At 40.5% G+C, this 23452-nt stretch overlaps 2 protein-coding genes across 7 annotated transcripts in view; one reads left to right on the top strand and one right to left on the bottom strand.

Moving 5' to 3' along the window:
- RCBTB2 (RCC1 and BTB domain containing protein 2) overlaps positions 1-11724 on the top strand; it is a 43712-nt gene extending 31988 nt beyond the window's left edge. For all 6 annotated transcript variants that reach the window (XM_059377577.1, XM_059377571.1, XM_059377572.1 and 3 more), the window contains 5 exons: positions 739-929; positions 1461-1587; positions 3290-3429; positions 8196-8326; positions 10403-11724. In XM_059377577.1, the coding sequence (XP_059233560.1) occupies positions 739-929; positions 1461-1587; positions 3290-3429; positions 8196-8326; positions 10403-10543 (730 nt within the window). In that variant the 3' untranslated portion in view covers positions 10544-11724. The remainder of the gene's footprint in view (positions 1-738; positions 930-1460; positions 1588-3289; positions 3430-8195; positions 8327-10402) is intronic.
- Positions 11725-16434: 4710 nt separating this feature from the next.
- RB1 (RB transcriptional corepressor 1) overlaps positions 16435-23452 on the bottom strand; it is a 159891-nt gene continuing 152873 nt past the window's right edge. Inside the window, exons 25-27 of the mRNA XM_059378222.1 lie at positions 21389-21531; positions 20818-20867; positions 16435-18327 (exon numbers count right to left, since the gene is read on the bottom strand). Of these exons, the coding sequence (XP_059234205.1) occupies positions 18254-18327; positions 20818-20867; positions 21389-21531 (267 nt within the window). The 3' untranslated portion in view covers positions 16435-18253. The remainder of the gene's footprint in view (positions 18328-20817; positions 20868-21388; positions 21532-23452) is intronic.

Raw genomic sequence — 23452 nt, forward strand, 5'->3', positions numbered from 1 at the left:
AGCATGCTGGTGGCATGGCCTGTTGTGGCAAAACCAGGATGGCAACCTCACTTAGGGTAAAATAGCTTACTGTGTTTTCTGAATCTGTATGGTGCCTTATTCTTTAGGAAAATTAGTTAGCTCCAAATCAACAAAAACAGGGTTTTCCATCAGGAGGTATAGTGTCAACCAGCTCCATGGCCTTCATGAACTTTAAGGTCTAGTGTATGTCAGTTTCTGGAATCTGCTCTCTTGGGCTCTTGAAGATCGAGTTCAGTGACTCAGAACTATTGACCTTACTGTTTGTAGTGGGAGTCGGGGTGGCCCACAGCATGTTCCATCTGACACCAAAATTGATGAGATTTTGATGAAAATATTTCTCGATATTGGGTCAAGATCTGCATTAAATAGCCCAGGTCTTTCCACGTAATTCACTAAGTCCTGTTTTAAGAAAAAAGTTAGTTCACTGTTTGGTTCACTTGTTTGTTTCGGTCTCTACCCTTGCTTGGATGGTACTTGCATTTCACAATGGGATACATATGTTTGGAGGCCTACTGGTTGGAAGGGGTAACAAGCAGATCTTCCTGACTTGTGCCACTGAAGGAGAGCTAAAATGCAAATCACTGTTTGGTGCCTGAATACTTAGGCAATGCAGTCTTCCGTTGTTTGGTTTAAATCAGTTAAGGTGATGGGACAGAGAAATCAACTTGTTTCTTCTCCTGTTTGTCATGTTCACTTGGTCTTTCTTTGTGAACTTAGAATCATAGAGATTGCAGCCTGCCATTCAGCGCATACGTCGGCGGCCAAGACCCAGGGCGGGCACGTGTACATGTGGGGCCAGTGCCGGGGCCAGTCGGTGACCCTGCCCCACCTCACCCACTTCTCCTGCACCGACGATGTGTTCGCCTGCTTTGCCACGCCTGCTGTCTCGTGGCGCCTCCTGTCCGTGGGTGAGCCGTCTTTGTCCCTTTGGGTGCTGGCCTGAACACTAGGAAGAGAGCTCTGGTGCTTTCTGTGGTGATAGTAAGGACTTTCTTAGGTGTAGTATCATATAACTGATTTTTCTCTCATGGGCTCCTTAAGAGGAGACTAATTTGGTGGGTTAATTTTTCCTGAAAGTATCAGAAACGCACATCACATACCACATTAAAAGCAATTTTATTTGATGGTTTTAATCTTCCTGGGAAACTGTATCTTTTATTTTTAGCCAGTCTATTTACTGAAACATGCAAAAATTTCATGGAGTGGAGCTGCCTGGGGCTTTTAGTTATCGTTTTGCCAGCTTTCCAAGCAGATGTGTGTGAGGTACTTATCCTAAATGATGATAGAGATGTGAAAATCCACATTTAGGGGAGAAAAGCATTGCTCAGTTGGTCATTTCGGGTATTTTCATGAGGGTCCCCAGAGCGATGCTATATTCTGGCCTGCGTTTTCTATATGTCTGCCATTAACCCTAGAAATGTTTGGTGTTCCTCTCTCAGAACCCGACGACCACCTTACAGTGGCCGAGTCCCTCAAGAGGGAGTTTGACAACCCCAACACGGCCGACCTCAAGTTTCTGGTGGATGGAAAGTACATTTATGCACATAAAGTCCTTCTCAAAATTAGGTAAGGAGTCATTGATTTTGAGAACTGAAATAAATACACTCATTATGTTCTAGGTGTTCACAGAACTCTACTGGGTAAGGCTGCTGAGCATACAGTGCAGCTGGGGAAACATGGTACACGTGACACGAGAGCCGAGAACCAATGGGGGTGGTATAGTGAGTGTCCAGGGCAGGGTGGGCCGTCAGAGAGTGAGGACTATCAGCTTCTTAGAGACCTTGCCCGGTGGTCTGTGCACCTGGGCATTAGAGCAGCCGACTGGTGCTTGGCGAATGTGTTCTGGGCTTTGAGCACCGCCTGGGCCATGTCCTTGCCTAGGAGCTGAGTTTGTCATGCGGGTTGTCATCAGTTGTGGGATAGTGACCTTTGAGTTGCTTGGAAAAAGGAGAAGGTGAGGCTTTTACAGGACAATGAGGTCTGGGATGAAGTTAACACAGATGATAAAAATCAGATTTACTGACGTATGATTTTTGAGCAATGATCTGCATTTGAAGTGTACAATCTGAGGAGCTTTGACGTCTATATTTATGCCTGTGAAACCACTGCCCTAAATCAAGATATGGAACGTTTCTATCAGCCCTCAAAGGTCCCTCATGCCCCAAGCCTGGGGCAAGCTCTGATCTTCTTTCAGTCATTTAGATCAGTTAGTATTTTCTAGAAGTTTATGTTAATGGAATTCGGCAGTGTGTAATCTTTGGTGCCCAACTTCTTTCTCTTAGCATAATGATTTAAAAATCATTATGTTGTCATGTGCCAGATATTTAAATCCTGCTACGATGAGTCACAAACAGCAAGGCATTTTTAGTCTCAGGTTCACCTCTTAGTTAGGGCAGGCCGTACAGCATTTGTACACTCTCACCACAGCTCATGCATGGAAAATGTGGGGGCTCTTGGTTTGCTAGGGCTGCTATATCAGAGGGCCCCACATCGAATGACTCCAACAACAGAAATGTATTCTCCCCTGTTCTGCAGACAGAAGTCCAAGATCCAGGTGTTGGCAGGGTGCGTTTCTCCTAAGGGAGACTTCACGCCTTTGGTGGTTTGCTGGCAGTCTTCAGCATTCCCTGACTTAGGGCAGGATCACCCTAGTCTTTCCATGGGGCTCTCCCTATGTGCATGTCTGTGTCCAAATTACCTGTTTTTATAAGGACACCAGTCACATTGGATTAGGGCTCACCCTAACGACCTCATTTTAACTTAATGAGCTCTGTACAGGTGCTTTCTCCAAATATTGTTATATTCTAAGCTTAGGGCATCAACCTCTGAATCTGGGGGGATACAATTCAACAGAGAAGAGGAGGTAAAGAAACAAAATTACTCAGTGTTCATGAAATTAACCCCACCTGATTTCCATAAATGCTGCTCATCAGCTGTGGTGCAGGACCTCAGCCTGGGAGTCCAGCCTTGTGTTTGCCTCATGGAGGTCAGAGGTGGGGCTCTCTGCCTCGGGGGATCTGCACCTGCAGTCTTGTCCCACAGGTACTGGTGAGTGAGCTTCCTGGCCAGCAAAGGAAGCAAGGGACCAGGACAGGGACACGAAGGTGTGCAACGGGAAGCGAATCCGGGAAGCGAATCTGGCACCGTGCTGCATTTTCCCTTTGTTTTTGTCGGTTTCCCCTTGTGAACCCTACAAGGACGTGTCTCTCCCTGGGGGTGTCTGCTCTCCCTAGAAGCGAGGGCTCCACGTGCTTCTCTCTTCCTTTAGGTGTGAGCATTTTCGTTCTTCACTGGAAGACAATGAGGATGATATCGTAGAAATGAGTGAATTTTCGTACCCTGTTTACCGAGCCTTCCTGGAATACCTGTACACAGACAGCATCAGCCTTTCGCCTGAGGAGGCAGTAGGTAACAGCTACCAGACTTTTCCAGATCTGGGCAACATGCTGAGTAACTGGCAAGGCGGAAGTGGCCGTGAGGGCAACCACAGACAGAGTTCTCTTGCTGGGTATTAGACCCAAACTCTTTTCCTTTGTTATTGCTTCATACAAAGGGTGACTTTGTAGCTGTCACATGGCCAGCCCTATAAACAAGATAAAATGCGCAGTAACAGGAAGCCCTACTGGTCTCCACAGCCAGGAATTTCCCTCCACATGGCTCTGGTACGGAGCATTGTGGGCATTCTGGGGCCTTCTGTCCTGAAGCTGGTGTGTGGTGTTCACCACAGCCCAGGTGGGACGGTAAAAGAGCAATACAGCTCATCAAACCGGCACAGAGTGAAAAGCATCCTACATCTCAGTTTACAGCCGTCGGCAGTATTGTTGTCCAGAGGCACAGAGAATTAAAAGAATTACTTCCATAAGAAACTAAAGAAAAGAATTCAGTTCCCAAATTTTAAAATATTCATTCCACGTGTATACATCCAATACCATTACCAGATCAGCATTTAATTTTCCTTCCTTTTTTCCGCAAATGCTTTAGTGCCCGTGCCCAGTATGTGCCACAGCTCTGGCCCTACCCTGGGGAGCTGCTGTTTGGGTGAATACATGTCCTGAACAAGTCGATCCAGGTGGTCAGTTAGGACGGCCGGGAAGGCCTCTGTGAGGAAGTGTGTGCTGCAGAGAGCTGGGGGAAGCAAGAGCGAGTGAGCAGTACCCAAGGGAAGAGCCTTCTAACCCTGAGAAGCAGTGAGGGCAGCGGTTTGAGACAGGAACAGATTTAGCCTGTGGAGGAAGAGGAAGAAGGCCGGGGTGGGTGTCGTGAAGTCGCACTTGCTGTAGTAAGTATTAGGTCAGGCAGCAGGATGTGGGCAAGAACATGCTAGCTCTTGCAGGCCATGGTGAAGAGCTTTTTTTATTCTTGGTATGTTGAAAAGCCTTGAGAGGTTTTGAGCATGAGGCTTTCATTATTTAGTATTTAACAGCAATATTTAAAAAAAAAAAAAGTTTAAACAGGACAGTTTCTTTCACACAGGGAGACAGTGCAGGGCATCCCTAGGTGTGGCTTCTAGCTCAGGGTCCAAGATTGCCTTTGCATTACCTGGAGCCAGATGGCGGGCCCATGAGGAAGGGGCAACGAGCAAATCCCAGTGTCTCATAAGAAAAAGTCCTGGAAGTTCCACTTGTTCCAAAACATGGACCAGAGATGGCCAAGGACAGGACCCCAGCTGCAAGAGAGGCTGGGGAAAGTGGTCGTAGAAGAAAGGAAGAATGGATCTGTGTGTATGTGGGGGGCGGGGGGAACAAGGCAACTAGCAGCATCTACAATAGGAGCAGTATGATTTTATTTTTTTATTCCAATTTTTAAATTTGAATTCTAGTTAGTTAACATATATGGTAAGATTGGTTTCGGGTGTCGAATTTAGTGATTCCTCGCTTAGGTTTAACACTCAGTGCCCATCACAACGTATGTCCTTCTTAATGGCCATCACCCACTTAGACCATCTCCTCACCCACCTCCCCTCCAGCGACCCTCGGTTTGTTCTCTATAGTTAAGAGTCTGTTTTTTGGTGATGGCTGGGTGGCTCAGTCCGTTAACGTCTGCCTTCGGCTCAGGTAATGATCCCAGAATCTTGGGATCGAGTCCTGCATCAGGCTCCTTGCTCACTGGGGAACCTGCTTCTTCCTCTGCCTGCACCTCCCGCTGCTTATGTTCTTTGTTTCTCTGTCTCTCTCTCTCAAGTAAATAAATAAAATCTTTGATTTAATTTAAGAGGGAGCAGGGGGAGGGACAGAGGGTGAGGGAGAGAGAGAGACTCCTCACCGAGCACAGAGCCCGACACAGTGCTCAATCCCAGGACCCTGAGATCAAGACAAAGCCAAAATCAGGAGTTGTCACTTAACCTGCTGAGCCACCCAGGCACTCCTATAGTTAAGAGTCTCTTACGATTTGCTTCCCTCTTCTTTTTTTACCCCTTCCTATGTGTTTCTGTTTTGTTTCTTAAATTCCACATCAGAGTGAAATCATAGGTATTTGTTTTTCTCTGACTTATTTCGCTTAGCATAACAAACTCTAGCTCTGTGATTTGGGCTCTGTCCATAGTTTGTTGGTAATGCTGCTGTAAACATTAGGGTGTATGTACCCCTTCAAATCTGTATTTCTCTGTACTTGGGTAAATACCTAGTAGTGGAATTGCTGGATCAGAAGGTAGTTCTATTTTTAACTTTTTGAGGAACCTCCATACTGTTTTCCACGGTGGCTGCCCCAGTTTGCATTCCCACCAGTAGTGCAAGAGGGTTCCCCTTTCTCCACATCCCCACCAACATGTTGTTACCTATGTTGTTAATTTTAGCCATTCTGACAAGTGTGAGGTGGTATCTCATTATGGTTCTGATTTGCATTTCCATGATGCTGAGGAATATTGAGCATCTTTTCATGTGCTTGTTAAAAGACCAGTACTTATGATGGCTTAGGTGCAAGGTGACTATGGTTAGGGTGGTGTAGCAATGGAGGTGTTGAGAAGAGATAAAATTCTGGTTATATTTTAAAGATGAAGCTGATGGGATTTGCTCACGGAAGGCATGTAGGGTGTGAGGAAAAGAGAGAAAGATCACTGCTCTAAGGTATTTGGCCTGAGTAGCTGGGCTAATGGAATTTATCATTTACTAATATGAGGAAGATGGAAAGTGACAGGTTTTGCCCTTGAGTTTGAAAAGGTCAAAGGAGTTTGAGTTGCTTCTTAGACATGTGCACAGCAGTTACTTTAGAGGCCCACTCCCAGCATTTGCAGGGCCCTGGGTGAGAGTCCAGATAAAGGCCCTTGTACATTTGTCTAAAAATTCAGAGTTATATCTTTCAGATGAAATATGTTCAATCCTTGTACTTGGAAAAATACACCTTCATTGAGTTTTAGTTGGAATTTAGAATTTTAGGACTCCTTAGAGTTCCTTATGGGAATACACAGGAAGGACAGATCCAGGCCTCCAGCTTGCCACCTGCCATCTTTCTTTACCCACCACCAGCTACAACCTCCAAGTGAGAACATGGAGGCATTGCAAGGCGGGTGTGGGCCTCCCAGCGGGCACGTACAAGCTCCCTCCACCCCCATCCTGGGCTACCCTTGGGCTGGGCATCTGCACTGGTGGCATGGTCTGGAGGGGAGGAAATATCCACCTCTGTGGCCTCGGGGCCAGTTAGGTAGGGAATTCCAGAGTTCCTGATAACCTAAGCGAGGTCTAGGAGTGGATGCCTGGCTCCCTGGCCACTGTGGGGAGGATTGTACTGGGAAAAGGTGCAGATCCGGGCTGTCTTGAGTGGGGGCGCAGGGCAGGGTCTTCTCTGAGGGCAGCATTTTCGTGATTCTGAAGTTCAGGAGGCTGTGGGGCTATAGGTAGGAATTTGGGAGTTTTGGAGAACTGACCAAAAACAGTAAAGCCATCATAGCTCCCATGATTCCAAAAGATTTCAGTTCCTCCATGGGCACTTAGCACTTCTTCTGTAATTTTTTTTTTTCTAAAGATTTTATTTATTTATTTGACAGAGAGAGATCACAAGTAGGCAGAGAGGCAGGCAGAGAGAGAAAGAGAGGAGGAAGCAGGCTCCCTGCTGAGCAGAGAGCCCGATGCGGGACTCCATCCCAGGACCCTGAGATCATGACCTGAGCCGAAGGCAGCGGCTTAACCCACTGAGCCACCCAGGCGCCCACTTCTTCTGTAATTTTGATAGTACTGGTCACATTACAACGAAAACAGGTTTCCAGCCCATTCCTCACACATACACACAACTCAGTAGCAGAGAGATGGAGAAACAGTTGATGTTGTCAGATTGATGAAATCCCAGATACTAGTAAAAAATGGTCTCATGGATTTAGAGAGCCATATCCTTGGCTTACATAGGTTTCCCATTCTACTGTGACTGATGTGAAAGTAGGCGACAGAGAGACTACAGAGAGAGACTGCAGCCGGCATCATCAGTATGTATGAAATGGTATTTTAAGCTGGGGGTCAGGAGGTTGGTGCTAGAGGTCACTGAGACTTGAACCCTGGGGCACTCAAACATTGGGAAGTTAGGGAGAATGGCCCAGCCAAGAGACCGAAGAGAAATAGGGAGAAGAAAAACACCAGCAAGTAACAGTGTTTCAAGAAGATGAGTGTCACCAACCACATGGAATTCTGTGTAAATGTTGAGTAAATGAAACTGGGGAACAGCCCCTTGGGTCTGGGTCCATGGAAGCATTTGTGGCATTGGGGCATGCAGGGGATGGGATTGTGCTAGAATGGCAAGGGGGGAGAATGGGAAGTGAGAACGTGGAGGCAGCAAGAGAGGGCGTCTGTCAGGATTTGTAGAGAAATGGAGACTGATGGGAGGCACACATGTAACCAGGAAAGGTTTCTCTTTTTTCTTTTGTAAAATTGGGCACTGTTTCAGCATGTGTATGTGCTCAGGGAAGTGACCCAGGAGGACCAGTCACGATGCAGGGAGAAGGACATTCCTAGCAGCCTTTCTAGGAAAAACATTTAAGCCATTTTCACTGTGCTCCAGCTTTTCCATTGCTACTTGTTTGGGTATTGTATTTTCTCCGTTCGGCTGCGTTCCTGGTGGAGCCACTCTCAGGATATAAGTCGGCATCTGTCTGTACCTACACAGCTCTTCCCCAAGGATTATATTCAAGTAAACTCTGAGTTTAAGCCGGATGCTTGAAATCACTCCCCCTAATAAACATCTCTTCCCACCAGGGTTGCTAGATTTGGCTACATTTTATAGAGAAAATCGTTTGAAAAAGCTCTGCCAGCAAACTATCAAGCAAGGAATCTGTGAGGAGAATGCCATCGCACTGCTTTCGGCTGCCGTGAAGTATGATGCTCAGGTCAGAAAAGCATGCTTTCAACTAGCTGACCTTCTGGGAAGATGTTATGTGTTTGGTCCATACATTAAATATAATCAACTCTGAGAGATCAAAGATTCAATGTAAACAAGTGAAGTAACCAGAAGTACCAGAAAAAGTGAACATTTATATATTGTTAGGGTAGCGCTCCCATAAAGGAAAGGATTGATAAATCTGATTTCAGGAAGAAAAAAAAAGTCTATACATCAAAAATATCACCAAAAAAAAGAGAAAGTAAATGATACCCTGGGGAAAATATCTGCAACATGTCGTGACGAACGTTTACCATAGTTAATGCGTAGTTCTTGGAAAACAAAAAGAAAACATGAGCAGTTTGATGGAAGTGAATGGACCAAAGAATAAAATGGGTTTATAGATAAATGGAAAGTATAAGTGAAAATAAGGTATAATTTTTCACCTGTGCCACCGATAAACATATTCTTAGAGGTAATGCAGGCTCAGGAGGACTGGCGTTCTGCTGAATGGCCGCTGAAGTTGTGAACTGGGGTAGCCGTGTGAGGCGCGATCGGTACCAAATGTACTGAGAGTGAGCCTTAAGCGTTCAATTCTTTAAGGAATCCCCTTGTAGGAATTTATCATAGGGAAGTGATCATGGATTCGGATGGAGACTTAGCTTCAAAGATGTTTATTGCAGCACTGTTCATAATTTTAAAAAATTAGAAAAAGCCAATAGGAACAGTGGAAGATTGTTTCAACTGTAGAATGTTAATACTATAAAATTATACAGCTACTCCAATGTATCATTAATTAAAAAATGATGCCCCCCCTTTTTATAAATGCATAAGTAGCTGAATTTAAAAACACTGAGATTCGTTATCTACATAGAAAAAAAAAGACCATCAAAGGTCATCTTTGAATGGTGGGATTATGGATGATTTTATTTCCTATCTTTGCTTGTTTTTTCTGAACTTTCTACAGTGCCTGTGTATTGTTTTGATAATAAAGAAAGGAAAGAAAACCTGTCTTAGAGCTAAATCTTTAGGAAGCAGGCCATACTTCTTGCAGTCGATTTCCTTTTGTTATAAGGATATCCTCTCCTTTGGTCAAAAAAACAGGAACATTTAGTGGTGGGCAGAAGAAAAGGTTATAACTTCTTTTCTGCTTATATAAATAAATAAGATTAAAGAAAATTTGGAAAATCTAAAAAGTATGAGGACGGAGATGACTCATCAGTCAGAGAATATTAACATTTTTATATAGCTCCTTCTGTTTTTCCCTGGGTCACATGGTGTAGATGGCTCTAAACACTGGATTTTTTTCAGTTAACATTTTACAAAATCTTAACCCACCTTGAAACCTTCACATTTTAAAGTGTAGTGAATGTCTTTCACCAACCTAATCACATATTGGACACTTCAAAACTGCAAAATGCTTCATGGCTAGGCAGTGTCTATACACAGTCTTTGCTCAAGTTTTTCAAAGTCATGGGGAGAATCCTGGGGGCTGGTGCGCTCTCTCAAGTGATGGGGCAGTGGGCAGTGTTTCCACCTGAACGAGGCTTCATTTTCAAGGCTTCTTCGTAGTCCCTATTTGTTACCTTCTGGCCCTCTCTGTTCTAGAAAGTAAGCTCCTTGAGGAATAGCAGGGACTTTGCTTCGCTCATAACCTTATGCCTAGCTCTGAGGATAGTGCCTAACACATAGGAGAAACTCTTTTCAGGTAGAAACATTTCAGATCCTATAGGGGAATATAAAAGTGGGGTATTTTAACAAATACTGAAAGTGGGATGAACAATGCAAATACTGTCACAAGAGAAAGGTACAGAATTCATACACATAGTTACCTGAGAAGAAAAAGATTCTTTGTGTGGGTTGGCATGAAGGAACTTGAATATTTTATCCCATGTAAAATTTTTGAAAGCATAGATTCACATTAGCTGTACAGTTTTAGAACTATTCTTTAGGTACAGCTGTACCAACATTTTTTCCTCTTGGCTCTCAAATCCTTTTCCTTCCTGTGTCTTAGGAATTTTCATGTGCTGTTGCATTGCATTGGGATATACAAATTTGTTAAAACATTTTTTGTTGTTATTCCTAGGATTTAGAAGAATTTTGCTTCAGGTTTTGCATAAACCATTTGACTGTAGTAACACAGACTTCGGGCTTTGCGGAAATGGACCATGATCTTCTCAAGAACTTCATCAGCAAGGCAAGCAGAGTTGGAGCCTTTAAAAATTGATCCCCACCTGCAAGAAAGAATTTTTAGCATTTCCATTTTTCCCTGCAACAGCCAGAGAATAACTTCTCCTTAATAGTATTTAGATGAGCTACACTTGACTGAATACTTACATTCTATCAAAAGGCGGCAGTGGTCAGTCTGCCCCATCAGCTGAAATCTGAAGTTGACGGCAGAAAGCATTCAGTGCTTTCTGATCAGATGTGACTAAGCTAAAGGAAAGAAAGAAAGAAAGAAAAAAACAACAACGGAAACATCTTATTTACCATTTCCTCTTTTGAGTCACTTAAGTTGGGACACTTTTGGTACATCGGTCTAACTATATGCTATTCTGGCCAAATTTCCATTCTTCCAAAGGCTGATATCACATAGAGAGCTTGACAAGGAATGCTGTCATACCACACGGTCAGCACCCAGCACGGCGCCCTGCATACTAAGTAGGCACTCAGTTAATTTCTTATAAATCTGAAGGATGCCTGAGAACAGCTTTATATGTGGGATACCGGATAAAGGAGTAACTTGCACAAAAACAAATTTTAAACAGCCTGTAACATCTGAGGGTCATGTTCTTCTGGTAACTGGTTCTGAGTCATCGTGGCTAACATCGAACATTAACTAGAATTCACAAACAGCCTTGGCAATTTAATTGTCAAAGTCCCAAGGGCTAATTTTAATTTTCTTTTTACTCTGAGTCATTAATTTCTCATATGGGATTATTGAATATGAAGTACTATCTCTGAATGAATGTTATTTCTGGGCTTATCTGCCTTACATAATTGCATTATGTCTTTTCCTTTTGTGTTAAGAGAGATTTGCTTATGTAAGTAAAAATGATTCTGTGTTTCTCTTGTAGTTGACTTTTATGTCACTATAAAACAGTTCTCTTAACCTGGCACAAAAAAATTATAAAGTGCTAGCTGAAAAGGAACTCATATTTCATGGACAGCATTAACAAGAATGAGATAAATTTATACTTTTTAGATCAAAACAAGTTACCCAACTGCAAGAGAGAAACTGGAACAGGATGTAGGAAGTAGTGTCAGATCCCTCTAATATGTGTTTCACAATATGATATGTGTTTCTCAATATATTATGTAAAGAAAACTCTTTTGGAATTAGAAACCTTGTTCTGATGCTGAACTATTTGATAATAAAGTGCTTATTTGGAGATAATAAGACAGATATGTGGTTTTTTTTTAATTTTAGTCCCTAAGCAGCAGCAAAATTATATCAACCTGACCACTTAAGTTTACATAAATCATTCAATAAAAGCTTATTTTTGGAAGCAGCTACTCAGATAAGGTATCATAGCAAAGCCCATCCTAAAACCTAGATGGCACATAAACAACATCATACTGTGCATATTATTGAATGTGACTGTTCTTTATTGGTGAGGTCACTTTTTTGTTGTTTTTGTTTTTAAAGATTTTATTTATTTGAGAGAGAGCACATATGAACACACAAGCGGGCAGAGAGGCAGAGGGAGAGGGAGAAACAGACTCTCCGCTGAGCAGGGAGCCTGACCACATGGGGCTTGATCCCGGGACTCTGGGATCATGACCTGAGCCAAATGCAGACACTGAATGGACTGGGCCACCCAGGTACCCCAGCGAGGTCACTTTTGAATCCTTAGTTTCTTTTTATCTGTTTTTGCAGACCTTAGCTGTTAGAGGCAGAGTGGCCTAGAAGTCTCTAGTTGTCCAATCTGTTTTTGGAATTATATAGTCTTCAGCTATTTGTTTTTTAAAGCCGTATATACCATTTGTTTTCATTATTTGATAGAAGTGCTATTTTATCTATCAAAGAAACATCCAGACATGGGATTGGCCACAGCTATTGGCTTGGGCAATTGGACAGCTGCAGACTGCAGAGCTGACTCTCCCCACTCACCCTCCTGTGCCGGCCGCCAATGACTGATGCCTTTACATCCTCATAAGCGCTTCCAAAACCTCTTCCTTTCTTGTCTATTTTTGACAGGGTCTTCTGAAACTTCTTGATGCCTCTTTCTTTTATGAAATAATTTTATGTAAAAATTGGAACACTCAAGGCGCCTGGGTGACTCAGTTGGTTAAGCATCTGCCTTCAGCTGAGGTTGTCCTGCATTAGGCTCCCTGCTCGGGGTTAGGGGGCAGTCTGCTTCTCCCTCTTACTCTGCTCCTTACTCTGCTCGTGTTCTCTGTCTCTCTGTCAAATAAATAAATAAGATTTCAGAAAAAAAAATTGAACACTCAAAGGGAACAGGTGCATTATTTAGGCATGAAAAATGGCCTGCTCTTTACAGAGTGCCACAGTGGGTCAAGGCTGTGCTCCCAGAGGACCAGTTCCTCAGAAGGGTTGCATGGACTTTTACCCAGATTCCCTAAGCTCTGCTATGTGAAAGCTTGCACTGTGATATCTCTCAGTTCTTCTTTATCTCAGTGTACAGCAGAACAATCAATGGAACATCAACAAAATATAGATTTAAGGATTGTAATTCAGTACATTTGAAAAGCTCCCCAAGTAATTCTGATGTTTAGCCAAGTATGAAAATCACCATTTAACCCTTAAAATCTGGGATTCCAAACAAGAAAGTGCTAAATAGGCCAGCTGAAAGATGGCAGTTGAGTCCTGTGGATATATCCCTGAAAAATACATTCCTTTTTCTCTGGTCTTTGAGGATAGGCTTGCCATCCACACTCCTATAGGAAGGATCACAACACTTTCTAACAGATGAGTGTTTGTAGAGCCTCAGAAACCTTGCTGATCAGTTAGGGATATGTGAAGGAAAGGTATACTTTTCATAATGACACTGCACCAGAGATTAATGAATCCTTTACATAAATTCATCTTAGATTTTTGTATCCTTAAATTTTGTTTCCTCCTGCTCACACAAGGAAGTTCACAATCATTAGGTGCTTCTAGTATAATTCCTATGCAGTTTACACAAAGAAGGGTTAAGATTTTGTAAGAATACTGTTGTCTTGTTGGTAGAGGTTTATGAAGATAAACAAAACAACAAAACAACCTTTTAAAACAAAAGGTTCAGCTGAGACCTGAAGAAATTGCCAGTTATTCTGGACCAAACATGATTTTTACTTAGAAGCGGGATTCCTGACCAGTGATAATGAAACAATTATAAACTACATAGTCTTGTTTTGTTTTGGGTTTTTTTGGTCTATTTTATTAGCCCTCCCAATGCTATTATTACAAAAGACAGGTTGGGAAAATTGCAAAGAAAAATGAAAAATCATACCTGTTATTTTTAATTCAGTCTTTGCCAAGGCATAAAGACATAAACCATACTGATTTTCTCTCACTAAATTCCGTTGAAATCATGACATTTTCTGTTGAGGAAATAAGTGAGTTTGGTCTGTGGCATAAATTTAATTTTCATATTAAATTGTCATTACCTTATATGCCAAAGCTAGTATATAAGCATACTCCCAAAATAACAAATACAGAAAAAGATTTCCAAAAATACCCAGCTTCACATTAAAAGAGCTTGTTTTAATTCCATTCAGACATTATACACTGTTGCCAAGATATATTTATATGTAAGGTGCTATACTCGTGGTACAAATTAGCTATTCCTAAAGGCAAGTTTTCCTGTTGTCCCGTAAAGTACATATTTAGTCCAAAGGAAAATTCTACTGAATGAATCATTACTAATGCCATGGACGCTAGCCCAAAAATGAGGAACAAAAATATGCTTTGACAGGCAAGTTTCTTTGAAATCATCCAGATGGTAATAGAACTAGGACATAGGTTTTTCTCCCCCATGTGCACCAGCAAACTATAATGAGAAGTAAATAAATAAATGAATTTGAATTTGTTCCTTTTATTGTAAAGAGCTATAACTGCTAGAATGTTACATCTCTGGGAGCGATTAATTTTCTATCATCCAGACTGAAAACCTCTAGTGTTATAAAGGCTTCTTGATTTCGCCTTGCCCTAAGAGATGCATTTCATGTAAGATTCCCATCCAACATAAATACAGTCTGCTGAGGTATACTTGCTGCTTTTCCTGCTCTAGGTTCTTTGCCCTTCTTTCTTCAGGAACAAAGAGGCTGCTGTTCTGAGAGGAGAGAATTTCACTTTCCACACTGTTTTTGAGAACTCCTTGGTACCAGATACATCTCATTCTTTTTTTTTTTTTTTTTTTTTTGAGTTTAGTACATATGGTACATAAACCACATAATATGTAATACCTAAGTAGGGCCTAGGTTAGATTCCCAAAATCAATGTATTAATATTTTTGTAGTCAAACAAGAATATTCCTACTGAGTGGGGATAAAGGCTGTAAACAGTTCTATGTCATGATATGCTTTTGATATCACATGACTTTTATCACCAAACACACAGACATGGGTTATTAAGCTTTTTAGATCTCAGAATTGCAAATAAAAGACAGCAGACGTGTGATATCTACATATATATGGGATGTCTGGGAGGAAAGGCCTTTAATATATAAACTTTGCATGAGATGAACAGAGATTCTTGCTTCCCCATTCCTTCTCCCACAACTGTCCATGTTTCTCTGACACCTTATGGTTCCTCAAGCACCCAGGCATGGTCCCACCTCTAGGCAACTGACTTTTTTGCTCTGTGGACTGTTTTCCCATCATTGAACAACATACTCCTGGCCTTTTCCAGGCTTTGTTCAAAGATCATTTTGGGGAGTCTTTCCCTGACCACCCTATTTTACATTCTTAAATTCCTTTCTGATCAGCACTCCCTATCCTTTTTGCTATGCTTTTCTGCACAGTGCTTAATACAATCAGACACACTATTATTTATTTATTCACTTGCTCCCATCCCTGAAACTACAATCATTTGGGAAGCTCCATAGAGATGGGGATCTTAGGTTTGTTTATTCATTGCTGTATCCCTCACACATAGTGCTGTGCCTGGAACACAGTAGGTACTCAGTACGTGACATATTAAAAGAGAAAAAGAATATGATTTGTTCCCATATACTTGGAAAAATATGCAAATTACATTCTTTTTTTTCTTTTGGATTACATATGGGCTTCTTCTAGATGCTAGAGCTCTAAGACCAACCAGATGGATGCTTCCCATCCGAGGAGGGAGATTGATGCAGGGATGAATGGACAGGCAACAGGCATGTTAAACAAGGCAATTTCTGATGGTGATAAATGCTGTTACATTTTTGAAGGAGAGTAACATGACCATACGGAGCAAGGGTTTTAGCTTGTGTGGTCAAGGCAGGCCTCTGAGCTGATAAGCTCTGAAAGGAAAGAACCACCTGTGCAAAATTCTCAGGGGAGAGCACTGCAGACAGAAGGAACAGCAAGTAGAAAAGCCTAAGGTAGGGAGAGTGTTGGTATTATGAGAGGGAAGGTCAGTGTGGCTAAGGCACAGTGAGCGGGAAGAAAGTAGCATGAGAGGAGGATGCAAAAGCGGAGAGAGGCCACTTCCCAGGCCATGAGAGGAAGTTTGAATACCGGAGTAGCAATGTGAATCAATTTATAATTTAAAGGGGTCATTTTTGCTCTTAAATTGAAAGGTAAAGTAGAAAGAGAGGGAACATGAAGACCAGTTAGACGTCTAAAATGGTGATCTCAACAAAAGCAGATAAATGGCTCTTAGGGTTTTGGCTTGACCAAGTAAGTGGCTGGTAAAATGGGGAAAGACTAGGGTAGAAACAAGGTACTTTTGTTCGATTTTGGTTTCTGTTTTGAGAATTCAGGGGGTGAGGGGAAGAGAGTGAGAATCAAGAGTTCTATTGGCTATGAGGGCTCTGACCTCCATGAAGAGGTCAGGCTGGAGAAATAAATTTGGGGATCATCAGCATATGAATCCAATTAAAGGTTAAGAATGGATAAGACACCAAGAGAGAACTCAGATATAGAAGAGAACATCAGGGCACTTGATACAAAGAATACGTCAGACCATTAAGACTCTTAGCAACTAATTTATTTTAAAATAGACAAACTATTAATTGTAGAAAATAGTAACATAGCAATTTTAAATGTACAGTTTTAACCAATACAAAAAAGCGATAAAGCAGTATCTGAAGCCTTACTTAAGAAATCTCAATACAAGATCTCTCAAGTTCCTACAATTCTGGCACTAACTAATGTGAACTTTCATTAGCAAAAGATCCAGAAATATGGTAGCCCTTGACCTAAAAGCTAATGGATTTTTATGATATTCATGCAAAAATTAATGAGGAAATGGGAGAAAGCTTCCTAGTGCCTTGTTATAACTGCCAAAAATAAGTTTGAAACTTAACTGAGCACAAAATAAAATTTCATTTTCTAACAAATAAGACCAGATTTCTTTTTAAAAAGAACTCTGAGTTTAGACAAAGTGATTTTCCTAAAAGCTAGCTGATGCTACCTTAAATATCACCTATTTTAAATTATACCATCTCTAAATAAGTTAATCACACAAGATAGTTTAAATACACCTTTAGGTGTTGGGGGAAAATGCCTATTTTTCTAACACAGCTGTTTTCATTTGAAGCTTTTGCACAAAACCAGATAGAAACATGAATACCTAACCCAAAGACCTTTGATTACTTGCAATTTTGGAGTAGAAATGATGTGGCTTTGAATATGCCAGTGTTAGACCATACTGACTTAAAAAGAAAAAAAAGATAAATAGACAATTGCCAGTTCAAAAGATACATGGAAGACATTTACAATTCCAGAGAAAATACCCCTTCCCAAATTTAGGAGGGCAGAATAATTGCTGAGATGCAATTAGACAAACCTCTAAGAAAGAAAAATTAAGGCTCCTATAGTTAACAGTCTGTTTGTGGAATAAAATTGTTTTATATCTTGATTCTTCAGGACCCAGAAACATTAGAAAGTGCACTTGGGATATACTGTCTTAGGGCCCTCTGTAGCAAAGCTCTAGCTGAACACTTGATTTTCCAAGTACTATATGGTTACTTCATAAATTCAGTGATCTGAATGGTATAGAAACCAAGAATACTATTAATAACCCTCATTTTTAAAGCATGAGTTGGATGAAGAAAAGGATCAATAAATTCTTACAAGTCCTGAGGTATGAAATCTGTATCAGTAGTATGACATCATTTGTTTATACTTTGTTTTCTGCTTGTGTTTAAAAACTAAAATTTAAAAAACAAGCACACAGTACATCAGATTCCATTAGTAAACTAAAATCTAATGTGTAAAAATTAGTGATTTTTTTTCTAGTTTCTAATATCTGTTTTAGCAGAAGAGCTCAGGATCATTTGGGTGAAGGGGGAGTAGTCAGCCAAATTGCATTTGGAAGACAAGACACATATTCTAAGGGCATTCACGTTAAATTAAAAAAAATATATAAATATAAATTAATAAAAATAATAGCAAACATCACATACATGCCACAAGAGAAGACAAAGTACTCAAACAGGCCCAGGTTGTTTGGCCCGCCACTCCCAGGGCAGCCTCCCCATTTGTAGAGCACAGCAATTATACTTTGGAAACATCTGCTACAACTTTTTAAATGGCAGTATTTGCACAAGATTTTCAATCTTGTGCAATAACAAGTATATTCTACTATGACATTGCAAGCGGCTTAGGAATCCCCTGCACGCACACCCCGCGCAAGCGCGTGCGCACACTGGATTCCAGCAGAAGAGCTGAAGACAGGTATTCAATGCGGCCGTAAACAGAACCTGGGAGAGTCACACAGTGGGATCGGGGAGAGACCATGAGGCCAGAGGTGTACTCGGTGCCCACGGAGGTCATGGGACCCTCATTTTTCTTCCCTGTTTGAGGTATCCATGCTATCGTTCATTTTTTGCTTCTGCATTCGTGTTCGGGTAGATGCTGGAAAGAGGATGAAGAGATGTTAATAGCACTGATGGTGCTACTAGGTAAGGTTGACAAAGGGTTGCCATAAATGTTATTCTCGTGCCAAATCGATGGAGTGCCAGGCCTGGCAAAGCAGTGGTTTCCAAATTTTTTATCATGTTAATTTTTTCCAAGCACGTACCACTAAATTTGTGTGTGTATATGCATTCCATTTATGTTTGTGTCTAAATTATAAAACACACATAACCCAAACAAATGTGAATAGATGAGCTAAAAATAGAGATTGTAATGTTTTCTCTCTGTACCAAAAGGTGGCCTCATACACTTCACGGTGCCCAACTTTGCAGACCACTTCTACAGAGATGCCGAGGTTGAGGGTGGCCCTGCAGCAGAGCAGAATGCTGGGCTGGCCCAGAACGATTGCTGGAGTGGTATTCTTCTCAACACAAGCAATTCCCTTGTGCTTAGAGATGCCTTGCAAAGACATCAGCTCATGGCTCATTTGATTCCGACATGAACATTTTAAAAGTACAGTATTAATTATAATATAGACAAAACCAGAAAAACCTCTTTTAAGTTATTTAAAAAAATTTTTTTTAAAAGATTTTATTTGTTTATTTGACAGACAGAGATCACAAGTAGGCAGAGAGAGAGGAAGGGAAGCAGGCTCCCTGCTGAGCAGAGAGCCCAGCCCTATGCAGAGCTGGATCCCAGGACCCTGAGACCATAACTTGAGCCAAAGGCAGAGGCTTAACCCACTGAGCCACCCAGGCGCCCCAAGTTATTTAAAAATTCTTAACTTGATTTTAGTAGTGGGAAGAGGCTCTTCATTTCAAAGAAGCACAAATTCACACTTGGAAAGAAAGAAAAGACTAAGTCTTCCCCCTCTGAGAAATCTAGCACTGTGTGATGGTCTTTTCCAAATGTCATTCTTTGAAGAAAACTGAAGAATTCCTTAGCTCTAGGGGTTCAAACTCCTGCTGCTTCTTTCCAATTTGCAGCCGCATAAAGACCCTGAACTCCAGCCTGGCATCTGAAATTCACCACCTGGCAAAGTGCAACGCTGGGAAATGGGCCCAACACAGCAACTAAACTCTCCTCTAAGAAAACATATCTTTACGGCTTTCTGCTCCTTTAAAAATGTGTATTTGTGAGCTTCAAAATGCTTCCAAATGTTCCTTTTCAAGGCCTCATTTTGGTCAAAAGCTTTTTGTCTGTTTTCATGTACTGAGCAGAAATGCCACCGACTAATTCACAGCTCAAACAGAAGTAGAGCAGTCAATGTAAAATCCAAAACAGAGATTTGTTTATAACCAAAACATTTAAACTCTTGGTATATTTAGTTTGATTGTTTTCTTCAAAAGAACATACATAAAAAGAGAGGGTTTTAAAAAATCAAAAGCATTCTTTTAAATACTTTATACATTTTTTTTTAAAGATTTTATTTATTTATTTGACAGACAGAGATCACAAGTAGGCAAAGAGGCAGGCAGAGAGAGAAGAAGGGAAGCAGGCTCCCCGCTAACCAGAGAGCCCGATGTGGGGCTCGATCCCAGGACCCTGGGATCATGACCTGGGCTGAAGGCAGAGGCTTTAACCCACTGAGCCACCCAGGTGCCCCAATACTTTATACTTTAAATACTTCGTATTTACGGGCACATGTTTAGAGACGCCCCTGATTTTTAAAAGTCACGTTCAACTGGTATAGCTCTTACCGATAAGTCCTATAGCCTAGACTAAGAGTTTGAGTCCTCATTGTCTCCAAAAGACTTGTCTTCTTCCCAGTACAAGCTGTTCATACTGCCGATGGGTCTGGCAGCAGACGATCAACAAACGTCACACTCACTACCACAGCTCTGCCCCTGGGATAACCCGGGAGCAGTCCGTACGTGTTTGCTTCTTCTGAAAGTACTTTCCAACTATTCTACTTGGGTTAATCTTCTATAGACTTAGGGTAGCTTAGGATAGAATCCCATCCGCCTTAACATTCCAAATCTATGTCACTCTGCATAACTTGGAAAATGATCTGGCGCTCTTTATAAAAATTTTGATTTCTGGTAATGGAAAACTTTTGTTTGACATTGTTTTTAAAACTCATAAATTAGAGAAGTTCAATAATAGAATAAAAAGTTATTTTTCAAATGAGGAAGATGATGTTCCTATATGCTAATTTTATAAACCCTTTCCCTATATCTAACACTCTTAAAGAGCTTCTCATTATAGTTTTGCTCCCTTGAGGTATTTCTAACCATAGCCATTCATGCTGAAGATGTGGTTTCACTTCTTAGTATTCCTGCACTAAAGATTTTAGAAAAGGTAAAGATTTCATTTTGCATCACACATTTAATCCACAAATGTCTGTGGGTAAATACTATATTCTTGATTGGATTACACTTTAAGTGCTAATTTAGGGAATTATATGTATTTATTCCTTCAAAACACGAAAAGGTTTTTTGTGATACAAACATGGTTTCATTTATGTAGGGTGAGATGATAAGTACTTACTCATTTCTGCCAGTTTCTGTTGAAATTTGGACTCTCCTGGGATGTGTTTACTGCAGATTTAAAAAAGGGAAGATATTTCATATATATATGCATAAGTTCAAAACTCAAATTTTCAATAACTATGGTGGTTCCAATGACTTATTTTATACTCTTATTTTAGTGAGTAGCTTTTAATTTCAGAGGTTTATAAACCATCAAAAATACAAACCATCAAAAATTTATAATCTTTTGCATTTTGTCTGTGATTTTTATAAAACAGTAGTTTTTTTCAAGGGTAAGCATTTAAAAATCTAATGTTAACCATAACAAAATTTTATCAATGGCTTTGTTTTAAAAGGTCAAAAAAAGATCAGATTGTTAATATCTGATATGTTCACTGAATTTCAGTAGATGGTATATGATTTCAATGGTGTTAACTTTGGGATACATTTGTATTTTTTTAAGCAATCTTCACAATTTCCAAATAAAACTGGTATAAAAGGGTCTGGTGGAAGTTAGGAGCAGAGCCAGTGCTCTGGCTTCTCCACATCACCAGCTCAGCTACTGAAAGACATTCTACAACTATTCCTACCTTCCATCTGCTTCATCTGATCCTTCAATATCAAAGCGTAGTTTTTTCAATGGTTTAGGAGGGTTGCTGCCTTCAGCACTTCTTTTGAGCACACGGTCGCTGTTACACACCATCTGATTTATTTTCTGGAACTTCTCAGAAGTCTACAAATTACAAAATTCTTTATTTTAAATCATTAAATGCCAGCATTTCATAGTTAGCAACCCTTAATTATAGTTAAGGGGTATCAAAAATCAGGCAGAGGTCATACATTTTAATTTTCTGCTTTAGTGTATGTACCAAATGAGATATGGAAAATTCTTGGAATCAGTAACTACACCTAACTCTGCTCCAATTAAATATCTTCCTGACTCTCCCTATGAGGCTCCCCTCCTTCCTCCAACAACTCTGACTACCACTCTGAAATTCCTGGTTCCTCATTTTTGGAACCACACAGAAAACCAGGACTACTTCTCAGAAGCATGTAAAGTTGGAATGGCTTTCTAGAACCTTGTGGGTTTTGTTGTTCGTTTGAGGGCATAACCAGAGAGAATAACACAAGAATCTAGTAAGAACTGAAATGTCTAGTCAATCATTATTTTGGACTCACTTTAGGAAGATTACGTAGACAAGTATATAGTTTATATATTTTAAACCATTACTGATACAGTATTTATTAAAATGTTAACTCACAGTTTTATACATAAAAAATCAGAAGATTTTGAGTCCATTCATTATTACTAGAGATGATTTGAGATCTATATCTCTTGAGGGAGAATATTGTCACAGCAAAGTAAAGAAAGCATTGGTACTAAATATCAAAGGGAATGTAATAACTTATTTTATCCAAGGACAAGCACATAGAAAAATTCTATTTCTTATTTATCTACTTTAGAACTGGAGTGAGGGGATTACCTCAGGGATGTGTATGAACCTGTTCATCTGAACTAAAAAATGAAACCAGACTATTGGTAGAAATTAGGTCTGACTTGACTGACTGATTTGACAGTGATATTTAGCTTTACTAATTAATCTCTTTTCCAAAAATTAAATGAGGCAATTTTCTTTTTTGTGTGTGTTTTGTTTTGTTTTAAAGATTTTTATTTACTTACTTATTTTATAGAGAGAGTGTGTATGCTCATGAGCAGGGGAAGGGGCAGAGGGATCAGAAGACAGAGAATCTGAAGCAGACTCCAAGCTGCGTATGGAGCCTGACACGGGGCTCAATCTTTGAGATCAGGATCTGAGATCAGGATCTGAGCAGAAATCAAGAGTCAGATGCTCAACTAAGTACCCCTAAATGAGGTAATTTTCTAAACATTAAATGCAAAAACAGGTTTTGATGGAAATATGTTTAGAGCACATATATAATATGAAACTAAATTCCTGTATATGTATTAAATTTATGATAAGATTTTTAGTTATCAGCTTTAAAACATGTAGGTTCATATAACATTTTCCCAATTCTTCTAGAGGCTATTGCAAGCAGAAGAGTTTGAGGACCACTAACTCTATACGTATTCAGATCCAAACCTTCTTATGTGGTCCCACAACTTGTCTTTTGTGAAACCTGACAGCTGCAGCCTACCTTGAGCTAAATGTCACAGCATTTACTATTTGTAATATATTTGTTAACATTCGCTCTTTCAGTATACAAACTATTATCTTTCTCTGGTTATATTTGGGGCAGTGGGATAGGCAGACTCTAGAATGGGTCTCCCTAACCCTCATCTTCTAGTTTTTACACTCATGTAATCCTCTCTTCCATGAGTGTGTGGGTGGGACCTAGTGTTACCTTGCTTCTGACAAAAATATGACAAAAGTGATGGATTATCACATCTAATATTAGTTACAAAAAGACTGTGATTTCATTTTGCTCTACTCTGTACCTCCCACTTTCCCTCTCTCTCTTCTTGCTCGGAGGGAAGCAAGACACCATTTGTGAGTAATGAGTGGCTCCATGGAGAAGCTAAAGTGACAAGAAACAGATGGCCTGGAAAAATATATGTAAGATATTATATAATCTTGAAGGATGTTTAGAAAACCACTTTGAAATTCACCGATTATGAGTAAAACTTGAAATTA

The sequence above is a fragment of the Mustela nigripes genome, chromosome 15 (assembly GCF_022355385.1).
Source record: "Mustela nigripes isolate SB6536 chromosome 15, MUSNIG.SB6536, whole genome shotgun sequence".
NCBI classification, from domain to species: domain Eukaryota; kingdom Metazoa; phylum Chordata; class Mammalia; order Carnivora; family Mustelidae; genus Mustela; species Mustela nigripes.